The sequence below is a fragment of the Sphaerodactylus townsendi genome, linkage group LG03, assembly GCF_021028975.2.
Source record: "Sphaerodactylus townsendi isolate TG3544 linkage group LG03, MPM_Stown_v2.3, whole genome shotgun sequence".
NCBI classification, from domain to species: domain Eukaryota; kingdom Metazoa; phylum Chordata; class Lepidosauria; order Squamata; family Sphaerodactylidae; genus Sphaerodactylus; species Sphaerodactylus townsendi.
In genome coordinates, this window is record NC_059427.1 from 130859616 (window position 1) to 130876805 (window position 17190).

The window sequence follows — 17190 nt, forward strand, 5'->3', positions numbered from 1 at the left end:
TGATATATCCTTATCTTTAAGAATTGTTTCTAGTTCCTTCATGGTTGCCCTTCCTGGTCTCAACCTCCTTCTGGTTTCTTGGTTTCAGTCTCCATTTTGGTTGATGTAGGACCAAGGAATAGAAAATCTGTAACGGTTTCAATTTCTTCATCAACCTTACAGTTGTGTTAATTACTCAGTAGTCATTACTTTTGTCTTCTTGATGTTCAGCTGAAGTCCTGCTTTGGCGCGTTCTGCTTCATCAGTAGTCTTTTCAAGCCTTCACAGTGTTCTTCCAGTAAGGTGATGTCATCTGCATATTTCAAATTGTTAATGCTCCTTCTACCAATTTTTAATCCATCTTCATCTATATCTAATCTAGCTTTCGTTGTGATGTGTTCTGGGTATAAATTGAACAGACAGGGAGATGAAATACTTTGTGGGCCCAGCATGAAGGTAGTCTGTGAGGCAGGAGACAGCAACCCCAACCACACAAAGGACCCAGAAGAGAAAAGGTTAGAACACTTTGCTGGACTGCAAAATAGTCACAACTTTATTTGTTATAACAGCTAACGGACCATTGGCATAGTATGGAACGGTGGATCCAGTTATTGCTGGTATACCGCTCTGCCTCACCCCAACCAGCCTGCTGGGTGAGGGGTAGATTACACAGGATGTCAGGTAGATGGATTTTTCATGGGTGTCAGCCACTGTATGGTCTCCCCTACCATTTGGAGTGAGGGTATCTTGATACCTTCCCCTACCATTTGGAGTGAGGGCATCCCCCGAGCTGAGCACGTCCTGCAATTAAAGGAAGAACATTAACAGCCTGGCCCAGCTGTGGCCCAAGAACATTAACAACCTGCCCCAGCTGATATGTCTCTGATTTCCACCTGCCAATGGAATTGATGCAGGCTGGCTGAAACTCAGAGACAGCCGCACTAATGGCTGCCCTGATCTGGAATGGCTGCCCTGATCTGGCTGCCCTGATCTGGATCCAAACTCCCCTGGAGCGAGGCCCATGGAGGCCAAACATGTAAGCAAGATGCTGACAAACTGGTATCTAGTCAGGGGGAATTGTTGGCATGGGTGAGGAAAACTCCTGGGGGGGTGGGGGCAAAGTGTCAGAAAGGCTGAAGTCACTTTCACAGGGCAACTGCTGGAGCCCTGCTGAATGTCCCCTTCAGAGGTGTAGCTATAAGGGGGAAGGGTGGGGACCAGCGCACCGGATGCGCACCAGTCAGTCATGGGGGGGGGCAGAAAATAGCCCCCAGACCTCTCCCCCTTCCCTCCTTGCCCCACCTGGCCTGGCAGAGTCTGCTACCGGGCCAGCCTCACATCCCTGCCCCAGCGTAGTTATAAGGGGATGGGAGGAAACTGGCCCTGACCCAGCGTAGCTATAAGGAGGTGGGGTGGGGAGAGCCTGTCCCCACCCTGCCCCCTTACAGCTATGCTGGGATGAGGACTGGTGGCCGGTCCCGTCCCTACCCCCTTATAGCTACGCGTCCCTGCCCGGCCAGGTAAGTGGGGCACGGTGGGGAGGCACAGAGGCCCATGGGGCGGAAAACTTGGAGTCCGCCCCGGGCTCCATTTTGCCCAGCTGCACCTCTGGCTCCCTTGCCACCTTGGTCCATCTGGGACCTACAAATGGTCAGGTGCATTTCTGAACTGAATATGCAATTAAAGGAAGAACCTTTGTGTCCAGGGCCTGGTCTGAGCAGTCTGACTTTGACCCAGCCACCAACTCCCCAACCTGGAGGGTCCCAAAGAAGGCAAATGTGAATGCCACCTCAAAAAGGGAGTTCTCAAAGGAAGACCAGCAAACCATGGGCAATCACCAAAGCAACCTTCCCAACACAGCAAAGGTGATAAGTCTTTGGGAATCAGGAGCCCTGGGGGACATCCTCTTCCACCCTCCCACTGCTCAGCAAGCAGAGAAGGATGCACAGCAGTTGGCGAATCCATAGGCTTTGCTGATGAAAGATATCATCACCAGCACCCCATCATAGTTCTGGGTTCAAAGCCCTGTTTCCTCAAGGAGGCCAAGTACTGCAAATCCATGGCCTGCAATGTTGGCAAGGAGCTGGAACCCCCTGTGTCTCCCCTCCTCAGTTTTTGGCCTTTCAAGTTGTCCCCAGTACTTGCCCCTTCTGCCAGCCTATGCGCTCCTTTTCCGGGTTGCTAGCCAGCCACCTTTCAAGCCAGCCTCTCCTTGCCTCACCTCTGGCTGCTGCTGTGCTGGATCACCACAAAAGGGTCCATCCTCCCCAAAAACCATGAGGCTGACTGAGGCCTCCTCAGAGCAGCAGCAGCAGGATAAATATGAATGGAATGGGGTTGAGGGGAAATCCCCTTCCCATAATGTCCCTGGTCCCACCCACTGGCTTGACCCAGGCAGAGGCTGATCAGCCCAGCTGGGGGTGGGAGTGGGTCACCCAGCCAGGAAGAAGGAGGTTGCTCAGCTGAAAGGAAGGTTTCTATGGCCTTCCTGGCCCTTTATGGCACCCACCAGCCATCAGTGGGTCGTTTTTCCTGCCCCTACCCCATAGTCCATAAATGGAGCCCAGGTAAATCTGGGCCCCTCGCTTCTTGTCTGGCACCTCTGCCAATTGGAAACTATTCTGTTGTTTTACCACAGGTGGTACACCAGCAGAATTTCTATTTTATCCTGAGTCCTCAACATTGTATACATATGCTCAGAATAGGGAAGCTGGATAACAAAATGCCTAAGGAGTTTTACAGATGCCTTATAGACCACAGCCCATATTCTTCCCCTGCCCAGCAAGTCTAGACTGATGCTGCACTAAGAAACCAGGGTGGGAAATAAAGTTGGGAGAGAGCTGCCCCTCTGTCTTCACACAGCTATGCCTATATAATAATACCAAGTCAGTCTCCTCAAGACTTGCACATACACACACAAACATCTCTCACTTTAAAAATCTTATGTGGTCCTCCCTACCTTTTATTGACAGAAACCAAGACTTGAATGCTGACAATGTGGTTGCAGTTACCTAGCAATGGCCACTGAGCTCTTTTGTTTCTTGCAGCTACAGATGCTTCTTCTATATTGAGATTAATCACCCAATACGATTTTTAAAAAGATTTCAGATTTTTCTGTAAACTTAATTGGGACTTTTTCTCAGGTTTATGTGTCTTGTCTGCCCATGCCCCCAGTGTATTAATTAAATACGTTGAAAATGTATTTTTTTTTATTTTTTTTAATATTTTTATTGATATTTCGGAATTATTACAGATTTATATTGTATACTTTATATACATCCTCCATATCATTTTTCCCTCTTTCTCCCCCCTCCCTCCTTCTTCTTCTCTTCTTTAGATGCACAGCAGCAGGTCCATTCTTTTCAATCTTCTTATCCATTTTTCTTCTGTAATTCCAATTTCGTTTAGCCAGTCTTTGAATTCCATCCAAATCTCCTTCATATCCTTTTGTTTTTCTTGCCATATTTGATTTCTTGACATTGTGTCGAAAATTTCTAATTGTATTTGCTCCCATACATATTCCAACCATTTCTGCATTGTCCAGATTTTTTTGTCCTTCCACCCCAATGCTATTACTGCATGGACCGCTCTAATCATGAATTTGAAAAGTTTTCTTTTTCTTTGTTCTATTATAGTATAATACGTTGAAAATGTAGAGAATGTTTTGCAGTTATTAAAATATCTTATGCTGCTTGCCGTTCCTTTTTGAATAAGCAGCGTCTGAGTTACATCCACTACATTTTCGAAGTCAACTTTGCCAACTGTTAATACATTTTATTAAATGTCATTTTAAAATAATGCTTTCCTTCTGTGATCCCCAAAAGAAATATCCCTATATAAACTCAAATATATTTACCCTGACATTCGAAATGAAAATTTAATTTTTATTTTAGGTAATTACTATTATGTCGTGATGGTGTCCCTCTTATATTTCAGCATTTGATATATCATAATTTCTGCTTTGTATGTAAGTATTGTGATCTTATTTTCAATACAACTACCTTTATTAGGCATATTAAAATAGACTCCAGAGCGTTACAGACATTTCTGAAGTACAAATCAAAAGTACATTCAAAACACAGACAGATAAACTGTATCTAGCATTGGACATTACTGAGAAAGTTCTGTCACTTGTACAAGAAATTTTGCTACTTTTTCCAGGAGCACGGCCTCTGTATTATTTAACAAAAGCTCCTCAACAGAGTTGTCAGAGTCTCCTTCAGGTTTGTCTAAGACCAGCCCAGGAGAGAAATTCCTAATACCCACATATCTCGGACAGTCGAATATAATGTGAGCAAGAGTCTCCACTTGGTTTTTACAGTGTGGACAGATCCGATCCTGGAGAGGATTGTGATCTTGTGATCTTATGGTGATGAGATCAAGGTTCCTAATATAGGACTGTGTGCTGTAATAACTTTGTTCAAATTCAATAAGGTAGGTTTTTCCCCTTTTTTAACCCTCTCCCTCACAAAAAAAAAAGATGTCAGTTAATGTGGTGAGTGCTTTTTAAAATTGGGTTTTATGCTGGTATGTTGAAAACCTTTTGGATAAATTATCCTAGTTGCCACTGCTTTATTGTCTGAGGCTTTCTTTCCAAGGCACTGAGAAAAACCCATTTGGATTCTGTCATGGTTGCAAAAACAGAGATATAACTAGAACTGTGAAATTTTCACTCCAGAGATATATTAGGAGAGATCAATGATGGCATTTTAATACTTGGAAAGTCTGGGAAGCATCATTTCTTCTAGCTAGGGAGCTATTTCAGCTAGTGTTTTTGTAGCTAGAGATGAGGAGACAAGTGAACTTGAGACAGATTGAAACAACTTCATGTTGAATATTTTATTTCAGTCTCATTTCTCTATTATTTACTTCAGCCGTATTCAAAATAGCTGTCCAATCCAATAATTTTTAGGACTTTGGTTCAATAATTGGTTTTTTAAAAATATCTATATTTCCCAAGAGGAGATGGCTGTCATTCAGATAATTATTGTTTGTGACATAGGTTGATTCAGCTCTTTGGAGCCACCGACAAAACACATGGGAGCTACCACTGGAATCAGCTGGGTGTGAGCCACTGCCCCAAACTATCTCACCACTGGCACAAAGTGGGTGGATACAAGCCAGATGGGAGCTGCAGGAACGTCTGTTCCTTTCCTTCCTCTTTCTATGAGGGTGCAGGGCCAGAGGTGGGTCAGGTGATGGGCACTTTTCCGCCCCCCCCCCCCGCACAGTCTGCCCCTGCTTGAAACATCAAATCACAAAACAGTCCTGAAATAAAATATGTCACATAAGTCCCTTTCAAACTCCTTGAAAGGTACTATTTATGAGACCTTGCAAACCTCTAGGGAGAGCTCATTCCATTGTTGTTGTTGGGTAATTGAGAAGGCGGCAAATAAACAGGCATTATTAACAAGCTTTGATCAGTGGAATGTAAGTGACATGTAGATTTGTAAGGGAGAAATGGACTTTTAGATATGTGGGTCCTGGGTGTTGAGGGCTTTAAAAATAAATGACATTATGGATTTAACAACAGCTAAAAAACAGTTCAAAATTCAAAACATATTGTGAAGTACTTGCAGGTCCTGTGAGACTTTCCCTCTTTTCTGGGATCACTGTAGGACCTGTTGAAACCTTCTCCTTGGGAAAGATCTTATAGGTCTTTATAGGGAATACAAAAGTCATCATTGCAGTACCTGTGCAGTCAAACATGGTCACTGGACACTTGTAGGCCTACCATGGAGAGATTTTTGAAGCTCAGAAAATGCTCAGTGACAAACTGTTCCTCTCCCCCATTCTAATTCCTGCCTTTTGCAGCATGATATGGAGGAGGTAGAGCATCCTATCATCAGTTTTCACTCTGCTGCCACTGAGAGAGCTTAGCTACTGGAAGTTCTGTCACCTTTTAACTAGCACAGCAATTTAACTAGCACACCTTAACTAGCAACTTAACTAGTGCACCTTTTAACTAGCATAGCAATTTTACTAGCACACCTTTTAATGGCCAGCAATTTCTACCACATTCTACTGCCTCCCCAGAATTTAGTGTCTAAGGAATGGCACAAAAAGAACTCCTCAAAAAACAATTTGAGTCATATGGGTCAAAAACACCTCCTGTGCCTTGGCAAAGAGCATGAAGTCTCATTCTCATGTATTTGTGGCCTATTTATCCCCAAAGCAAGGCATGATAGAGCTTCCCACATAAAAGTGGTGCTCTGGGAAAAGGCTTTATCTGAGCAGCTCTCAGGAGGAAGATATGAGCACTGCACTGTCTTCTAATGCCAAACACCTTCAGTTCCTATGGTTCAAAGACAGACACTGACCACCTCAGGTACATAAAATAACCTTTGTTTGTGTAAACAGTATTTTTCATGTTGTTTTAAAACTACTGCAGGTATCTAGTGTGGAGAAAAACAGCACATTAATGGTTAAATAAGAAACCAAGTTCCTGTTTACCCCTTAGCTGAACGTACAGTATTAACTTACACAGTTTCGACAATCTGCTATTGTCAGTTTAAGAAAAGCTGTCTAAACAAAAAACACTGCCACCTTGAACACACAAAGTATTGCACCCTTACAGTTATTCCCCCAAACCGCCTTTTTGCAACTGTCTTCTTCATGGAATGTGAACCTGATCGGCTCATACAGATATGAATAATTTATACCAACAATTCTGGCACATAAATCAACAGAACATCCAGTCAGTAAATAACCCACTCTCTGCACTACAGCCACAATAATTAAATGTCAGAAACCTCAGCTTACCCCCACCCCCCCACCCCTATTTTCATGCTGGAAGAACATGGCAGAGGGGCAAAACTCATAGATGTTGCTCTCTGTTGGTGTCCAGTCGTGCGCCTCAGTAATGACACTGGGCTGAAAAGATATCCAGAACCTATCCTGACTTGGCTGCTTGAAGCAGAACTTCTGATGGTGATTTGTGTGTGTGTGTGTGTGTCTTTCTTCCAGTTTTGGCAGTTGTTACTAGTGCTGTTGAGTTCGAACAGCCAAAGAGGGCAATCCAAAAGAAGAGTAGGGAATTAGATTTCCAGAGCTTTCCTCCCTTGCTGATCTCATGGTGATATACTGTCTAGAGCTGTGGTGGCGAACCTTTGGCACTCCAGATGTTATGGACTACAATTCCCATCAGCCCCTGCCAGCATGGCCAATTGGCCAACATCTGGAGTGCCAAAGGTTCGCCACCACATCTCTAGAGGCATGAACCTTGGGGTCCTACCATTAATCTTCCTGTGGCAGACTTTAAAGGAGATATGTAGGAAGAGTGAATATAAAAAATATTGTGTATGTGGTATATATTTGGTGATAAAAGGAGCTCATATCTCTGTGCAAAGGTAGAGAGAATGACACCGAAACTGAGTGGGAACTGATAACTGGGGGGGAAAAACCCCTTTCTATGCAATTAACCTGGAATGATACTTTGGGAAAGCTCTCCCTTTGTCTACATTTATATTAAAACAAGAACACCCCCCCTCACCTTAGTTCTCTTCCCTATCACTGAAATTAGCCCTGTTCAGCTGTTACGAGCCTTCTGTTCTAATAGGATCTCAGTAGCAGTTTGTGGTTAAATGTAGCAGAAGAGAACGAACTCAGAGTGTGCCCTCTCCCTCCCTCCTCCCTTCTTTATTCCTACTAGGAACTGTGTTGGCAGTTTTGTTCCCTCTGTGCAGAATGATTGTAGTTTTATGCTGTAAGCTTGGATGGACATATAGCAATGTATTATAAATGCTTGGAAGAGAATTGAATATTACCTCTCCAAAAAGTGATGAATGAAATAAGTAAAGAATAAGTATTGCCATCATCATGGCAGGAAGCTCATATAACATTGATTCATAAAGAAGGTAATGATCCATCACTGCCACAGTCTTATAGACCTATCTTGCTGCTAAATGTGGACTATAAACGTTTTACTCCAAAAATGGTGAAAAGAGTAAGGAACTGCACAACAGGATGAATCCACAAGAATCAGACAGGCTTTATACTGAAAAGATATATGAAGGATAACATCCATTTTGTGGTTCATGCAATAGAAATTGTGAAAAAAAAGAAAAAGCAACATTTTTTTGGATGCAGAGAAAGCATTCGATAATATATCCTTGTAAACACTTGGAAACCTAAATTACCACTCAAGGTTTATGGACAGGATACAAAAAATTTATACAAACAACATGCAAAGAACTTAATAAATGAAGTCAACTGATGGATTTCAAATTGAAGAAGGAACATGTGAAGGATATCCATTATCTCTACTCTTATTCATTCTTGTGGTAAAAGCTACTAGGTTTAGTCAAGACTCTAAAGGCCTGAAAGTGCATGGAGAAGAGTTTAAAATGAAAACTCACAACTTGTGGTACAATATATTGTGGAATAAATTGAAAAATTTGGATCTCTTTCAGGCTATAAAATTAATAGGAAGACTAAAATAATTAATGAAGCAGAAAGAAAAAACATATTGGTAATAGTAAAGGTTACGATGTGCCTTAAACCCAGTTACATATTTGGAAATAAACTTGACCGGACAAAATGAAACACCGTTTAAAGATAATTATTAAATGGATGAAGATATAAGAGGAAATGCAAAGATGTCCAAATATAAAACTTAAAATTTCATGGATTGGGCTGCCCAGCAGAAAACATGAAATGCACAAATATAAGGTGCACAATACGTGTCTTGTCAACAGTACGTGTGAAAGGCATCTGAGAGTCTTAGTAGACCATAAGCTGAATATGAATCAACAGTGTGATGTGGCAGCTAAAAAAGCCAATGCAATTCTGGCCTGCATCAACAGGAATATTGTGTCTAAAACAAGAGAAGTAATAGTACCATGCTATTTTGTGTCGGTCAGACCAAAAAACTGGAGCGTGTCTGGAGGACAGCAAACAAAATTGTAAAAGGTCTGGTGATATGATAGCCATGTTTAAACATTTGAAGGGATGTCATGTTGAAGAAAGAGCAAGCTTGTTTTCTGCTGTTCTAGAGACTAGACAAGGAGGGATTCAAAGTACAGGAAAAGAGATTCCACCTAAACATTAGGAAGAACTTCCTGATTGTAAGGACTATTCAACTGTGAAATACGCCTCGTCGGCGTGTGGTGGAGTCTCTTTCTTTAGAGATTTTTAAACAGAGGTTGGATGGCCATCTGTCAGGAATGCTTTGATTGTGTCTTCCTGCATGGCAGGGGGTTGGACTGGATGGCCCTTGTGGTCTCTTCCAACTCTATTATTCTATAATTCTGAGTGAAAATACGTATGGTCAGATAGATGCAAAACTTTGAGGTAAAATTAAAAAGTTACAAAATTTTTTAAAATGAATATATTTTCCTGAAATTGTATTGGTAACAAAAGGATAATCTGTTGATGTGAATGAGGTCGTTATGGATAAGTGGCACTAAGGATGTTGTTACTAAACCTTCATAAATTATTCAGAGTTGGAGAGTTTTTCCCCTCCTCTCTTTACAACTGCTGTTCACTAGCCATTTAAGAAACCATTTAAGAGATTGCTTTAATTTTTTTCTGTTAATTATAGATATTTATTCAAGCAATTTATACAGGATTAAACTTCCTATCTTCTTTATGTAATTTAGATGTTAGGGAAAGCTGTGAGATGTTTTGTGGTCCCCTTTGCACATTAGAAAAAGCCTGCAAAGTGATCTTTGTGGCTTGCATCCAGCAATAGGTGAGCAGAAAGGAAAATGTATTTAATACAGTAGCATGCATGCAAGGCCTAGCAGCAAACAACACTTAAATATTATTTTTATCAAAACAATAGCGTACAAGTGGAGCAGTGGAATGTACCATAGATGGTCTGGGTGATTTTATTTCATTTGTTAAATTGTAGCAGAAGAAATTCCTTGTGACATTGACTGTCCTATCAATTGACTGTCCTATCAATTAAAGGAGCTCATTTGGTGGATACATAAGAGAGGACCTTTTTGGTAGCAGCCCCACAACTATGCAACAATCTCCCGAGGGAGGTGCACTTGGACTCCTCACTTTTGATCTTTGGGAGGCCATTTAAAACTACATTTGATCAAAGCAGTCCTAAGTTGTGGTATTAAGTGTGGTTTTAATTTTTTATGTAATCTATTTTATATATTTTACTAATATTTCAAGTGACTGTGAGCTCTGTAAGGAAGAAAAGCAGCTAATAAATATTTTAAGTTAAGAAATAAGTATCAGGGAGTAGCTTGCATGACATTTACCTTAATCTTGTATTTTAAATGAAAGGCATATATCCAGTCAAACAGTTCCTCTTTGACAGGACTTCATTTCTCTTTGTGGAGCAGTAGGCTGTGCTTCTGCTCATTTTCCCTTCCTACTGCTGATCCCATTTTCCCCTTATGCCAGGGGTAGGGAACCTGCGGCTCTCCAGATGTTCAGGAACTACAATTCCCATCAGCCCCTACCAGCATGGCCAATTGGCCATGCTGACAGAGGCTGATGGGAATTGTAGTTCCTGAACATCTGGAGAGCCGCAGGTTCCCTACCCCTGCCTTATGCTGTTCCTAAAAGTCTGCTGACTCCCAGAACAAAATCTGGAGAGGTCTGGTGGGTTGCAGCAGAAGGAGAGTGTGGATGGATGGATACATACCATTTTAATAAATGAATGTGTGTGTACTGATGCCCCAAGGAGCTGGGTGTTGTGTTGCCCTTCCATCAGACTCTGGCTGCCCCCCCCCCCCCCCCGAGGTTAGAATGTGGTTATGTCTTTAGCGGCTGAGAACCTGCTGCTTTTGGCTGAGAGTGATGATCTGTTTGCCCAAATTGATGATTAGGACAAACCAAGGTCATCATGGAGGGCTAAGGAGGTCCTAGTCACATCAGCATCCACTGGGGGTCAAGAATTGGAACAGCCCCATGAAAAAAGCAGATTCAGAGTCAGTGGGCTGTAAAAGTGGAGTGAGATGTGGTAAGAGCGGAGAAAGGATGGTGTAGGATGGTATCATTGGAGTGAGAAATGTTCAGACCAGTGGAAGACTTAAAGAGCGGAATGGTGAAATGGAGAAACTGCAGAATGAGTAACCCCTGGAGGAGTAGGCTTGCATCTGGTCCTGCATTGGAAATGCAATTGACCAATTAATATAATTGTTCACTCTGGCACTGTCAGTAAATTTCTTAAGTGACAACATGTGCCTTTTTAGCACACAATTAACCTGTTAAATATGTTAAATTCAAGAATTCAGTAGTGGTAAATCAGAAGCGGCATGAAGGTCATTCTGTCTGGTTTCTTACTCTGTTGGCAGAAGAATCTTTTAACAAAAGAGTTTAGCAGATATTAAATGTTAGTTCTCACTGGTTTTGTAAACATGCGTCTGAGCTGTTCCTACTTCAGATGGTGCCTCAGGACTTTCTTCTCCACGCAACGTTTATATCAGTCATATTTCTCAACAGTGGGCAGATCTGCAGATCCCGTAATCTGTGGATTGGACCCATGCTAACAGAAAAGAGATTATTCTCCAAATGTGGGGGACATTGAAGTTTGTAATCCAACTTTTGAGGTACAGAAATGAAACAGTGCTGATACTGGTATTTATCTGGTAAGAATATCCTTTACAAAGCACTTGAAGAATGTAGGGAAGCAGAACTATCACTATGATTTTACTTAAAATGAAAAGAAATCATTCAGCAATCAAGATGAGCTTTTCATGCAGTTTTCTAATTGTTGTCCTGATAGAAATGGAAACATTGCCCTGATTAAAGTGTGTTTTAAAAATCTTGGATAATATGTGATCAGTATGAATACCATCAGTCATACAGTATTATGCAAACAGAATTGTTATTCATCTCTAACCTTCTCTGTGTTTTTTTGAGTGACCTTAACTCATCAAGCATCTCATTACTGTTCCAGTGGTTCAGTGTATATTTGTTTTTTTTCTTTGTCCTCTGTGTACATAGTTGATACCATGCTGATGTGTGTAGTTCTGTGAATCTGAGTCGTTTAATTACTACTTTCTTTAATTCTTTGTGCCATTGAGGGCAGGGACAAGATGTGGCAAAGAGCTGGTCTCCTAGTTTCTCAGACCAATGGGTAGGCCTAATCAAGAATGACTTGATTTTTATTCTTTAATTTATAAACAAGGCATTTAAAATGCACATAAATGAATGAAAACTGATTACCTTGCAGTATTCATTGCTTCTTGCATTCTCTCTCTGTCTCTCTCTGTGTCTCTCTCTGTGTGTCAATCTCTCTCTCACACACACATGTATTCTGTTTTCTTAGATTTTTTTTGTTTTCATAATATTGATGAGGTCTGTTTGTGTACCCCATTGGAGGAAACAACCTTTCTAGAAAAAAATTCTTAATATCTGCCATTTCACCTAAATACCTCTATGTAAGCACCTTAATTTTAAATGCTGAAATTTCATGCCAAAGTTTTCAAAGCTGTTCTTCAGAAGATGGTTACAATGCATTGTTCACCACTTTGCCATGAATACTTTAGCGGTTGTTAATGCATTCTTACTAGTTTCCTGTTTTTCCTTTGTGCCCTTCAACAGCTTTTGTGTCATATTCCTATCCTTACTTTCCAAAAATATTTCATAATTTACTGTACCAACATACAAATAAGAAGTAATTGTCTCTCCTGGCATTTCAGGCTATAATACCACTGACCTTCTTAATTCCCTGATCTGTATATAATTCAGTTACTTATGGGCTTCTTCTATATCTAGTGTCTTTTAACTTTTTTGTACTTCAATGCCTGAAAAATTGTTGTGTTATTATCATCTTTATGATCTCTTTCTGCCTTTTGATGCCTTTGGAAGCACTGCTTCGTTTATTTTTCACCATGTAAGAAGTATTAATGCTGATATCTGACCTCTTTGTGCTGAAGTTTCTTTCATTGAGTTGTTTTTTAAAAAGAAGTCAATTTTATCTGGTAGTTTTTGCACAGTGTCTCATTTACTGTGTAATCTTAAGGTGGGGGGGGAAACTGTTGTGAAGGCAAGGCAAGGGTCCATTGATGTGTATGCCCTGTGTGCCAGCACAAGGGGCAAATACCCTGGCAGGAGAGTAACTACTTGCATTGGTGGCAAAGTGCTGCACATCTTCACAGTGCCTGAATGCAGCAGTTGCCCCCGTGATGGTGCTCCTCTGCCACAGGACAGGAGCCTGCAGCAGTGTTGGGATGGTGGTGGTCCAAGGATGAGCATTGATTCTAAAGAGCATTAGTTGACATCCAAAGGAACACCTGCTACGCCAGCAGCCAGCTTACAAAACAAAAAAAGGTGTGTCATACCAGAGTAGTTTCTTGTGTATATTATCAAATGATACTGCAAGATCTCTGTACTTTGTCTGGCTAATTCCGAATTAACTCAGAATATTTTACAGCCACACTGTTTTCAAATTCTGACCCCAATATGCCAGTTCAATCAAATTAAAGGTGCTCAATCAAATTTTCTCCCTATGTTTTTTCATTTAATCCATGTGTGCTAATGTTTAATTTCCTACATTTTTATCTACTTCTTCAGCCTATTTTCTAAATCCATGTGTCTGTCATTATTTTAGTCCTGCTGTTTCCTAATTATATTTCTCCGTTAATTTCTCTATTTTCTAGCATATTCATTGAGCTCCTCCCAACAGCTACATCAAGTGCAAAGCATATAAACCCAGTCTCAATGAATCAACTGAGTATTCAGCAAGATCCCACAAATTACACAAAATCTTAGATAACTTCATAAAGTCTAATTAAATCATAGAGTGCCTGATTAATTGCATGCCATCCTTGCATCTTATACAACATTTCAGTAAATTGCACCACTGCTTAGTGGGTTATACAGAATACCAGTTAGTTAAATTCTCAGGGTCTCAATAAGTTGCTCAGAGTCTAGTAAATGTGTATAATAATATGGAGTATAGTAAGTAGTGAGTGTTATCTCAGTCTGTATTCTGTATGTAAGATGGAAAACTAAATAGACGCATGAACAGTGTTGTCTAATATTCACTTATTCTGTAGTATTCTTTTCATCTGCTGACTTAGCTGTGAGATAGCTGCCAGTAGTCTCTACAAAGAGCCTGTTATGGGCCTAGCCTTTAATGTAGTTCCCTTTAAATTCCATCCATGGAGCAGCAGTGGCGTAGTGGCTAAGAGCAGGTGCACTCTGATCTGGAGGAACTGGGTTTGATTCCCAGCTCTGCCACATGAGTTGTGGAAGCTTATCTGTGGAATTCAGATTAGCCTGTGCAATCCCACACATGCCTGCTGGGTGACCTTGGGCTAGTCACAGCTTTTCGGAGCTCTCTCAGCCCCACCCACTTCACAGGGTGTTTGTTGTGAGGGGGGAAGGGAAAGGAGATTGTAAGCCCCTTTGAGTCTCCTACAGGAGAGAAAGGGGCGATGTAAATCCAAACTCTTCTTCTTCTGTTTCCCTGGTCTTATTGATCCTCCACTGGAAGGTGCTGCATAGGAGGTATATCAGTGCTCCTTCCTCACATCCTCTTCCTTAGGAGTCATAATTCGACTGCTGGTATATTATTTCCAGTTGACCTCTGATAAACCATGCTGAAGGGCTGTCATGTATTTTTGTGTGTACAGAAATATCTCTGTTATCCAGCACTTTATCTGGACAACTCAGTTAACTGGCATCTGTTGCAGCTAGCAATACAGTTACTGGGAGGAGAAGTAGGGAAGGCCTACCACCTGGCTACTGATCTGCTCCCTGACTCAGTGCTGAACCTTCCACTGAAAGTAATCCATGTGCAGTACCTTCTTCCAGTAACGTGGCTTGTGGGAATTTTTAGAACATTTCAGAGCATCGAAGGATTGACCAAGCAGCAGATTAACTGTCTAGCAGATTAACCCCCGCCCCCCAGCATCTGCAGCAGAAAAACTAAGGTGCTACTGGCCTCAAATTTAGTTTAAATCTTGGTTTACTTTATCAGTACATCATTCTTATTGTTTGTTTGATTATTTACACTGTTTGGTAATTTAACTTTTTCTTTTTTCTACCTTGTGCAGTAGGGCTTAATCCACTGTAAGTCTTGCATTCTGACAATTCAGGCTTTGATTAAATATACAAGATTTTTTTTAAAGTAACATTATTATGTCCATAAGAAAATTAACTTATTTGAAAAAGCTATAAACAAAAAATGCCAATGTGAACTAATTCTTTTACCCATGTATAGTCTCTACCAATATTGTTGAAGCTGCTAAGACTTTTGTTTATTTTACACATAGAAGATAGAGCCTCATCATACCTTGTTTTCTAATAAAATGACCTGGACCATTGATTATAATCTTAGCAAAGTATATTAAGTATAGCGTCTGTAACACAAATTCAAACATTATAATCCTTTCCAAAAATGACCATCGTGTCCTATAAGATGCCTTTTTGGCATTGACATATCAGCTACAATTGATATTAGAGAGATGTAATAAATATTCATCTAATTTCTGAATTTATCTAAACTTTCCCTTTCACAAAAAGTAAATCTCATAACGTTAGAGTCAACTGTGCCTTCACGGTTTCTGTGCTATAACAATCTAGACCTGCTGTTTTTTTAGCTTTCCTTTTTGCTTATGCTGCAGACTGACTCACTAAAAAAAAACTGATTAGGATTTAATGTCCCATACTGGTTTTATCCAGAAGTTTTTAATATAGGTCAGGGAATACTGCCTGAACTATTCTAGTCTATTGCTACAATGATATATTTCTCTTCTTTTGCAATAAATATGCAGTGATGTTCAGCCGTAACTACTGCCTAATGCCTTTCTGGTCAACAGCCTAGGGTTTGGTGAGGTCTTGATGCTACTCCAATATAATACATGTGATAGTTAATATCAAAGGCATAATTTAATCCCTTAGTTCTTTATGGGACTAAAATGTGTTCTAATGGTTCTTTTTTTGTTTCCAAGCCAGTGTAAATAGAGATTCTGTAGAGAAGAAATCATAGTACTCCACCTGTAATAATACAGTTTCAGACACGCACAATGTGTGGATGTGATGTGATTGTGTAGGGAATATCAGACTTTCTCTGAGAATCCTGTATGGCTCTCGTTGTCATCGTAAATGTAACAGTGCCAGAGACCCCAGCTCCATATAGCTTTCTTACAATGTTTGTATCAATAAACCTGTGTACACTGGCAACAGAGCAACCACTGATAAAGACGCCTGTGAATCACCACGAGGCGCAGTTGCTGCTCAGGGTGGGGAAAAGCGAGACCAGCTGTTGCCACCCGGTAAGGGCAGAAGGGGGAGGAGAGCCATGCTTGACGAGGGCTAGCGGCACCGGAAGAAAGGAGGGGCGAGCCGAGACTTTAAAGCGGCTTGCTCTCCTTTGTCCGGGCCATGTGCTCGCCGGCTGATGATTTGCCCACCTGCCTCTCCCTAATTTTCTATGTTAATGCATGCTGATTTTGTCGTAGCTTAGTTCTTGGCAGTTTGGCGCATGGGTATGGCTCTGGAAGGGCAAGGGGAAGGGAGCTAGGGAGCTATGCCTTCCCCTCGGGAACGGCAACAGCAGCAAGAGGCGACCGCCCCTGCCAAACTGGGCCGAAGAGGAACATCTCTGGCCAGGAGCGTCTGCCCGGCAGAGCCCCACAGTAGAACGAAGCTCGGGACGGGGCACCCGCCCTGCTGAGCTGTAGCATGTACCCGTATGACCAGATCCAGACCCATGCTTAGCCTCACGCTTCTGCGCAATAAAATGTCTATGGCCAATTTATTACCCCAGCAATTGAGTAGTGTGTATTATTGGTAAAGGGCCTTGCACAAAAGAGATCCATCCTGGGACAGCAACATGTCACAGTTATTCATTAAATGTCTGTCAAGGCATTGAAGAGCCCAACATAAGTGTTCAGCCATAAAATATATGTAAGGAGAAACACAAGAATTATTACATTTTTCTTTGTTCCAGGGTATCAGTGAACCTCCATACACAGCATTGGCTTTGGGCTGTGATTCAAGAATGGTGAAAGAGAAGTATGAGCACCAACCTCTCCATCACCAGGAGGAGTATGACAACGAGCTGTCCATCCGGATAGGTAGAACTTCAGTGCATGCAGGCAAGCATCCTGTCATATACCATCTATGGAATCAGGGCAATTTTGATACAGTTATTAGTAAGCTCATAAGATATAAAAAGGAGTACATGCACACATCTTACATTTTTATTCATAATGAAGATGTGTGTGTGATAAAATTGTTTTAAAAGAACTTATCTCACTGTTTTTCAGTCTGGTCACTGGGCAGAGCTATGGT

The 17190-nt window shown here is 41.3% G+C and overlaps 1 protein-coding gene across 2 annotated transcripts in view; it reads left to right on the forward strand.

Annotated features, from left to right (window-relative positions):
- SLC39A11 (solute carrier family 39 member 11) overlaps nucleotides 1-17190 on the forward strand; it is a 549451-nt gene that overhangs the window by 109971 nt on the left and 422290 nt on the right. For both annotated transcript variants that reach the window (XM_048488149.1, XM_048488150.1), the window contains exon 5: nucleotides 16847-16994. In XM_048488149.1, the coding sequence (XP_048344106.1) occupies nucleotides 16847-16994 (148 nt within the window). The remainder of the gene's footprint in view (nucleotides 1-16846; nucleotides 16995-17190) is intronic.